The sequence below is a fragment of the Doryrhamphus excisus genome, linkage group LG13 (assembly GCF_037039965.1).
Source record: "Doryrhamphus excisus strain RoL-2023G ecotype Guam linkage group LG13, RoL_Dexc_Guam_v1.1, whole genome shotgun sequence".
Classification (NCBI taxonomy): Eukaryota; Metazoa; Chordata; class Actinopteri; order Syngnathiformes; family Syngnathidae; genus Doryrhamphus; species Doryrhamphus excisus.
Genome location: NC_136369.1, coordinates 15755580 through 15765451, shown reverse-complemented (window position 1 = coordinate 15765451; position 9872 = coordinate 15755580). Strand labels below are relative to the sequence as shown.

Genomic DNA, 9872 nt, shown 5'->3' with positions numbered 1-9872 from the left:
CAGGTAGAAGTACAAGTTCCACTATTAAGTTTACTTAATAGGGCGTTAATTGCAAGTTATGTGTGCAACAGAGACTATTATTGTTTCTCCCTGTTTGTGGCCAAAATAAAACTTAAAGCAGCATGTGAGCATGACTGCAAATTTCACTTCCTCATAGCAGGGAAAGCTGTGCAAAAGTGGGTGTGTAGATTTACACATCAACCTATTTTTGTGAGTGGAATAACGAAAGGCAAATACCCAAGACAGCCATCTGGAATTTACCTCAAATTAAACCTTTGTGGTCACAAAAAGCACCAGCACACAAAACGTACAGTCATTTCAGAGAGAATCAAATTATTTAGATTTTTAGTGACATTCAAGCAGATGGGCCACCCCAGAGGTGGACAAGAAAGGAATATACACATTTCACATTTGACTAAAAATAATGTTTAAAAAGTGAGATACACATCAGCTAATTAAAACTGCATGACAGTTAAAAATGTTAAAACATTACACAACACATTACCTGTGAAGTTCATAATGTTATCATAATGGCCAAAGTCTGACTCTGGAACAGATAAGAAATTGTGCATACATTTCTTATAGTTCTGAACCTAAATCATAATTATTGTTCAAATCTGCTGAAAATATGCTCACTCTTCATTCATAGTCCTCTGTAGGCGGAAAAATAGATATGTATTTATTTGCCTTGCACGTTTTCTTTTCCAGTATCCCAGCAAACTTTGGGCGAGAGGCGGGGTACACCCTGGCAGGGCAAATATAAACAAATAATCATTCACACTCATATTCATTCATTACAAATTCAGAATCTTTCAGACAGAATCTGAGAACAGATCTCTGGACCAATCGCATGCTTCCTCCTCCACCAGGGAATGAACAGCAGTCTTCTCATTACTATCACAGCTTCCTGCATCATTTTTAGATGGAAGACTGTGGGTCACACTCTCTGTTTTTGGAGCCAACAGGATTCTTTTACAGTGTAGCCCACGAGGTGGCATTTCTTGCTGAGAGCAAACCGCCTTGTGTTTATCCCAGCAGGAGTGGGGGGGATGAGCTCTTCGCTGTCTTCCAGTTGGCTCAGTGGCATGTTCCACACACACGAGTCACATTCATGGGTTTTCAGGATTGTGGAGTGGCGTTTCCTGGTACGCCTTTTGGAGTAGTATCTGGTGGAGGATGACAATATGTCGACCTTTACAATGGGAGTGGATTGAGAGCATGGGCTGAAGTCAAGAAGTGGAGTCACTGTGTCTCCAGCAGATGTCAGAGCTTCTGGAATGATTCTATTAACAGAGTGACGGGTGTGTAGCTCTTGAGGGTGCAAATCCGGCAGCGCTTCCTCTTGAGTGTTGAGTGCTGAGCTTAAACTAAACAGGTCCTGTGAAAAACTGTAGGCGTCATCTTGCTCTTCAGTGTCACCATCAGATGACTGTACACTTGAGATGTTGGTGATGTCCGTCAACACCCTTGACCCGATTCCTGATGCCTTTGTGTCACCCGGATAAACATATCGGTCACCCTCGCTCAAAAACTGTTCCAGACTCTCAGAAAGAGGCAAATCCTCCCATGCTAAGGATGTCGATGTGAATGAATCGTCCGGTTGTGGAGAGGCTTTGCCCTTAGAGCTGAGCTGTGGACATGATGAGGGATTCAAACAGTTCAGGATGTTTTTAACTGATGAATCATCGGCAAATGATGAACTCTTTGAGAAGAGAGAGGAGCCTTTTTCCTCAGTGGTGTCATGGTTCACAGTGTGGCCTTTCCCTATCGTACAAGCTGTTGGCTTGTTTTCATCTTTGTCCTCCTCATTCTCGGCAGATGAAGTAACTAGTCCCAGTGATTGTTGCCATGGCGGCGTGGGAGTGAGGGAGCCGTCATGGGGCTGTGATCTGGGAGGAAAACAAAATATGACTGTAATGAGATGTTAACATTTGCATGAGCACTTGCGTTGGCTTTGCCACATGCAAATGGTAGTGGGAAAGTGTAAAAGCAACACAGCATGTGCAATCTAATGGACACTGTTGGAGAGGGAAACATTTAACAATGTTTATTAATCTAGCTGTAGATTAATGATTAGACAATGATTAACAGCATTTAATTTGTATCCTAAAACCACATTAAATGCCGGCCAATTTGACAACAGGAAACAAAAACAAACATGTTTAACGTTAATTAACTCAAACAGTAACCGGAGTGACAGGAGAGGGTAAAATGCACCAAACATGATCTCTTCTATTGTGGACATACATCACTTCCTTGTGCCTCAAAAAAACGTAACTGACACATAAATACATCTTTGCTAGCGCATGGGTTAATGTGATAGCTTCTTTTCTCAGGACTTAAAGCATCATTTAACCTTTTATATTTATTTATTGGTGTGGCAAAACAACTACTTTTTTGTTGTGTCCTGATGTGGGCCATGATTAATTTTATGTTTGGAAATCGTCATGGGCCAATAAAAAATGATCTGTAGGCCAACAAGAGAGTCAGTGTCTGATAGGAAGTTGGCAAGTTAGTGATCAGGTCGATCAGAGAGGTAGATCAGGTCGTTTGTAAGAAGATGACACTTGTTAAAAGATGCATCAAACTATGTACACCTTTAAAAAATATCAAAATCAGTGATCTACAGAGAGGAACTGTTAAGCAATATATATATTCTTTAAAATCACAAGCTACCAGTTATTTCAGAGATTGGGGGAAAAAACACAGTCTTCTGCAAATGTTTTGGCTATAGTTACGGTAACTGTTTATTTGATGATATGCTCCTATTTATTCAAGTGGACAATTAATTGAGAGACGGCATGAAGGAAATTGTCATCCGTGCATTCATTACCTTTGCAGTGAGTGTGGCAGAAGACGAGAAAGTGTGACACCATTGAAGCCGTTGGCTGGTGAATCTTGAGAAATCAAGGGTGTGGTGGGGATTGTGTAGGACTTGTTGGGATCAGCAGATTCCCGCTGATGTTCTGCAGCTCTCCGTAGAAGAAGTTGATAGTAGCGAATGACAGAGCAGCCCTCCATGCCTGTGGCTTTGGGGACAATCATCTGAGTGGCAGTGAACTGAGCCATGTCCCTACGATCGGAACCACCTGGAACATGATCTGCTGACCATGGACAACTTTGAGAATCTGTCACCTGCAGAGCACGGAGAAGAGACTCAAATACAGGCGGTGCTTATTTTACAACTTTGTGTTATGACGTTTTGAGGCTGCAAAGCATTCCCATATATTACTTGCAAACATAATTTGGACCTAAGTGGCTTGGTTGGTAAATCCATCATGAATTAGTTACGTGCACCGTGGTGGAAAAATACAATAATGACCCCATGCTGAAGGTTAAATTACATTACAAATAAAAACTATGTTTTGTACCTTCATTCCAAAAATAAGATGTCTGCCAATGAAACAGTCCTCTACCGCCTTCACCAGCAATTTGGATCTGTCTGACGCCTCAGATGGTCCGTCCAAGTTCTCCACCATCCTACAACACCACAGACAGTTCTAAGAAGCTCAAAAAACTTCCTTCAATGTGCTCACCTTTGAAACTCGGTTGCATGGACGCCAAAGAACGGGTTCAAGCAGCTGCCAAATACTGTGACTCCAAATATTCTTCTGTCTCTGGTCACCCTCAGGGAGAGGCGATATCTATACTCCAGTTCTTCTTTAAAGCAGCCGTGACCACACTTGGGACATCTATATCTGCCGTGAAAAAAACAGTAAATGTAGTATCTCATTTCACAAGCAATACTGACACCACTAGCATAGTTTGTTTTGGTGCTCACCTTGCCCTGTCCTGCGCCATAACGTCCATTTTGGCGAAGCAGCTTCGACAGCACGGATAAAACACACAAGCATCTTGGAGAGATAACACGATACAGTCCACCAAAGCTCGCCAAACAGACATTTTATTTCCCAGCAGTGAAATATTTGGCCAAAGCTAGCCGCTAGGATATGAGCTAGCATGCTAACGGTAACAAAACATGTCGCTGTTTCTGTTCATCACGTCGAGCAGAAGAGTCTTTATTGCCACGAAAGATCTATATTAAAGTTGAAACGAACATTAAATATATTTAAAAACTCGCGCGTCGCGATAAAGAGGCGTGTTTATGCCCTTGGAGAACTCAATTCAATAATAAGTTCTTCTTCGCTTCGTGTTAAAGCTTGGTAGGCATCAATAAAGTACGTGCGTGGCGAGTTCGCCCTCTGGTGGTGTTTATTGGCAACACATCAACAGAAGCCTTTAATTTACTGTGAGTGGACCTGTATACAAAAAGAGGATTTGTTTTCATCTCATTACAGTATTATAGTATATAAATAATTGTAATAACATTGTGTTATTTTTTGTAACAGTTAAACGTTCACATTTTGTATGTAACAACCCTTACATAACATATTAAGTGCATCTGGAAAGCATTCACAGCTTTTTTCATTCCCAAGTTTTTTAGAATAAAACATTAACATTGCCTTATAATATTAAGAATAGAGCCAATCTACTTTAGGTATATTTCAAATAATTGTATTGATCAATGTATTGATTGAGGAATTGAGTCATCTTTAATATGTCCTGTGTTGATGATAATGGTTAGGGTTAGGGTTAGGGTTAGGTTAGGGTTATTTTCCACCGTTAAAAATACACTGATGCACACTGTAATGATGTTTTTAAGCTCTTATTTCCAAACATATGGCATCTTAAGCTTGTTTTTCATGCTCTGCCTTCTTGTCAGTGTTCACAATCTCTCCCTAGGATGTTCGCTTTCTGCCTCTTGTCCCTTTGGTTTTGCCAGAGCAGCTCCACAAATGCATGGGCCCTGGAAATCAGCCATTCGTGGCAAGACTGTATAAGTGCCCCTTGTTGCCAATTAGCTAATGGTCAGTACGCTTGCTTGGTCCAAGATATAATCAGATGTCTCTGTCACATTAATGAATTCAACGGCTGGAACTAATGTAAACAAAAACATTCATAAAACATTCATGTTAGGTTAACTGGCAACTCTGAATTGTCCATAGGTATGAATGTGAGTGTGAATGGTTGTTTGTCTATATGTGCCCTGTGATTGGCTGGGGACCAGTCCAGGGTGTACCCCGCCTCTCGCCCGAAGACAGCTGGGATAGGCTCCAGCATACCCCCTCCTTAAGTACCTGGTACATCTGATGGTACTACCGCCCAGCACTATACTGTTTGTTTGTTTCCAAATAAAACTGCACTATTATTACTATGGCAAAGTGATGGCAAAATAATTATATATGGTCATCATGGTATCATTACTGTATACATATATGAATCCTTCTATGCGACTGTTTGTGTAGCATGAGGCACTAAGAGGATAATTAATAGCATTAAATTGTCAATGCTCTGAAGAGACGTTTTGCATGGTGACAAAATCTTCCATGCTAATGAGCTAACATGCGGTACACTCATAACAATGTTAAGGCTGAGGAAGAGCCGCACTGAGTCACAGGATGCACTTCACAATCCTGGGGGTAGTAGTACTGCAGCGACAATTGATGAAGTCATATCTGTCTAACTGCCATACGAAGTAACCTTTAACATGCATTCATCACATCATGAGTGCATCGGGTCTCCATTTTGCCTGACCTTTAGTCAACCACAATCGCAACATTGCACGACTCCCCCGGTGTCGAGATTAGCATGGGAGAAATGGATGGTTGACATAAAGAATTTAGGCCCTAATGTGACGACTGGTTATATACATGTCAAACATTATTTGTAAAAAAAAAAAAAAAAAAGAAGTCAATTAGTACAGCTACCGGAAGGATGTGCTTCCAAAGTGACATGTTTTAGGTCAGCGTGTTCTCTGCCTTGCAGGTGGCCAACACCTCTTCCTCCTCTACCGTGAATACAACCAGGGAAATTAATCCATCCAAACATATCCTGTAACAAGCATATTGCACAAGGGGATTACACAGTGAGAGCCAAGGTTTTGTTTTGCAGAGCTCCTGCAGGTTGACTGCCAAAATATCCTGCTACAATGTGTGACCTATATTTTTGAAACCATTTTATGGCCATTTAGCTCCTCATGTTAATAAGGCTCACTCTTGGATGTGTTCTGCTGAATGAAAAGACATACTGGATATGACACGATCAACCTGAGTGAAATTGGCCCCCCCATCTCACTCAAAACTATGCTCAAATAGTCTCATTTTTTTGGTGCTAAGTTTGTGCGGTTTTGTGCAGTTTGTGCTATTTCGTTTTTGAGTTATTACAGTATTTACATACTGTAACCAAAGGTCAGCCAGCTCTCTAACATGCATGGAATAAAACCAAAGCAGTCTAATTTTTTAGTGCTTGATTAGGGCTGTTTTGTGCAGTTAAAATTAAAGTTTTTGCTGCTTTAAAGTTTTGGCCTATTACATTACAGCGCCCCAAATGCTCGGAATTATGTAATAGTAATAGTACAAATGTACCACAAAAAAAATTTGACCACTTAATTGGTCAATTTAATTCCGAGCATGTTGTGAGGGAGGGAGGCTGACCTTTTATTGACCTATGTAATTTAAACCCATAATAATGCTGTAATAACTCAGAAGCAAAAGCAGCAAAACATTAATTTTAATGACACAAAACAACACTAACCTAGCACAAAAAAACTTTACTACTTTAGTTGAATTCGGAGCATGATGGGGGGCTGGTTATATAACCAAAACGTAAATTGTTAATAACTCAAAAACAAAAGCAGCTCAAGCGTTCATTTTAACTGCACAAAACAGCACAAACATAGCACAAAAAAATGAGACTACTTTGGCTGAATTCAAAGAATGTTGAGGGACTGGTTATGTAATAGTCCAAAACTTAAATCGTTAATAACTAAAAAAACAAAAGCAGCATAAACGTTCATTTTAACTGCACAAAACAGCACAAACAAAGCAAAAAAAAAAAATTAGACTACATTGGTCTAATTCTGAGCAGCGTGGGGGGCTGGGTGACTTTTGGTTGCCCAATGTAATAAACAATACGTAATAACTCCGTAATATCTCAAAAACAAACGCAGCACAAACGTTCATTTTAACTGCACAAAACAGTACAAACGTAGCACTAAAAAAATGAGACTACTTTGGTTGAATTCGGGGCATGATAAGGGGGCTGGTTATATAATAGTCCAAAACTTAAATCATTAATAACTCAAAAACAAAAGCAGCACAAATGTTCATTTTAACTGCACAAACGTAGCACTAACAAATAAGACTACTTTGGTTTAATTTCCGAGCATATTGGCTGACCTTTGGTTGACCTATATAATAAATAACTCAAAACGGGGGGCTGCACGGCGATCGAGTGTTTAGCGCGCAGACCTCACAGCGAGGAGACCAGGGTTCAATTCCACCCTCGGCCATGCATGCGTGGATTTCTCCGGGTACTCCGGTTTCCGCCAACATTCCAAAAACATGCTAGGTTAATTGGCGACTCCAAATTGTCCATAGGTATGAATGTGAGTGTGAATGGTTGTTTGTCTATGTGTGCCCTGTGATTGGCTGGCCACCAGTCCAGGGTTTACCCCACCTTTCGCCCGAAGACAGCTGGGATAGGCTCCAGCACCCTTGCAACCCTCATGAGGATAAGCGGTAGAAAATGAATGAATGAATGAATGAAGGAAATTTTAACTGCACAAACGTAGCACTAAAAAGCCATATGCAAATAATATGCAAATTAGCCATCATCATAGTGACTCCCGGTGACTTCTATGACAGCCAATGGCTCCTTTTCTTACGGAGGAGTTGGCAACATTGGCCGAGTACGATAAATTCATACATGTTGGCAGGTCTGCAGTAACATTGAAGGTACTCACTACCTGTCACACCCCACTATTGGAGAAGCACTGGTTTGAGGTGAGACCACACCTTGCTCTGCTCTGATTGGCACACAGGCTGCATGTGGAGGAAGGATGCAGTATGTATGCATGCGTTCAAAGAGGAGCTCCTCATGCTGGGCTGTCTTGTTTAAGAGGCTGCTTACATGGGAGGATTCAACATCTTTTTCCAAGACATGAACAAAAGCCAATTTCTACACTGTAAGTATAATCTTTCATATTTTCTGTCTGTACTTTACGTGTATGCACACTGGGATGGCAGTATAATTAATTAAATTAAATAAATAATTAATATAATTAATGAGCACAGTTTTATAAAATATGTTCTACTTCCCTTCCCTTGTGTGTGTCATTATACGCAGCAAGAGGTTGATGTCTATTTTGTCATGTATACATATGTAGTAATTGATAGTATATTTCAGATACATACTGTATAATGCACATTTGGATTGGATGCTAAATCCTTTTCGTTACCCTGTACATGTGTAATGATAATAAATTGAATCCCATCCTGTGTTTATTCAGAAAGTAATTCCTGCTGGTATATTGGAAGATAATTTACTGTATATCACATACATTATATGTGGTGTCACTTTCTTATAATTAAATTAGAATTATATTTAATATATTTCATTACATTAAAATTATGATCAACATATTATCTAATTATAATTTGCATTTGTTCAAATTATACATATTTACATTATATATTGTATTTGATTCCTAAAGCACTTTGATTAAGCTAATTTGGTTTTAGTCTGGATTTTGCTGATAACTGAGGTCTCACAAGAGCAATGGCGTGATTTGATGTGTCTTTGGCTTTGAATGCTAATACTATTATATCATTGAAACATATTTATAGTATCATTTAGACCCCATTCAAAGATGAATAATCGTGTGGCTGATTATGCGGATAACAAGGCAGTAAAGTGTTGCTCAGCGGAGGCGTCACGCTTGTGCATGAAATGAGGCATAAGTTTGCAATTAGCGCAACTACACTCAACAACACTGGCCTTTTTGTGCAAGAACAGCATGGACGCAGACGCAATGATGTCATGACAGCGCTGCAAGATCATAGCACTTAAAAGGTCCCCTATTATGCAGAAGTTACTAACAGCATGTGTCCCTGTTTATGAACACCCCATGAAGGCTAAGGTATTATTAGTCAAGCTTGTTGTGCAGACTGAATTTATGCAATGTTATGACTTTTTTTTCTGCTGAAAATTTAGTTAAATACAATTTGTAAAGCAATTTGCTAAAATATGGCGACCCCAGCGAGGACAAGCGGTATAGAAAATGGATGGATGGATGTTGTTTTAAAATTCAGTTTTTAAAAATTCAGTGCAAATAGATTTGACGTTTCTAATTTCACGTATACACTTCCGGGAAATTAAAGCTGAATCAATCAATCAATCGTCTCTGAGAGCCAGCCAGAGTCCTAGGGGTCCTAACAGGGGTCTTGTAAAAACTAGAAGCATATGTGTGAGCGTGATCATTTTAAAACACACTACATACAAACGGGTGGCACGGAGGTCGAGTGGTTAGCGCACAGACCTCACAGCTAGGAGACCAGGGTTCAATTCCACCCTCGGCCATCTCTTGTGTGGAGTTTGCATGTTCTCCCCCGTGCATGTGTGGGTTTTCTCTGGGTACTCCGGTTTCCTCCCACATTCCAAAAACATGCTAGGTTAATTGACGACTCCAAATTGTCCATAGGTATGAATGTGAGTGTGAATGGTTGTTTGTCTATATGTGCCCAGTGATTGGCTGGTGACCAGTCCACGGTGTACCCGACCTCTCGCCTGAAGACAGCTGGGATAGGCTCCAGCACCCCCGCGACCCTCGTGAGGAAAAGCGGTAGAAAATGAATGAACTATACAAACATTTTCAGCCTTATTTGAAAAAAATTAATAAAAAAATAATATAAAATGTAGGCTTCACTACATTATTTATGTTTTAAATATCTTATACCCTCTGATTATATCTTCTATTTTGGGTAATATGAGTAAAATGTGACTATAGGGGTGTTATTACATGTGTAGAGGGC

The 9872-nt window shown here is 40.1% G+C and overlaps 1 protein-coding gene across 1 annotated transcript; it reads right to left on the bottom strand.

Moving 5' to 3' along the window:
- Positions 1 to 328: 328 nt before the first annotated feature.
- On the bottom strand, positions 329 to 4126 carry ddias (DNA damage-induced apoptosis suppressor). Its single transcript, XM_058089168.2, has 5 exons — positions 3782 to 4126; positions 3537 to 3698; positions 3372 to 3480; positions 2834 to 3135; positions 329 to 1889 (listed from the first exon to the last, which is right to left on the bottom strand). Exons 1-5 carry the CDS (start codon positions 3901 to 3903, stop codon positions 938 to 940), a joined length of 1647 nt encoding a protein of 548 aa, XP_057945151.2. The 5' UTR covers positions 3904 to 4126; the 3' UTR covers positions 329 to 937.
- Between the last annotated feature and the right edge of the window lie 5746 nt (positions 4127 to 9872).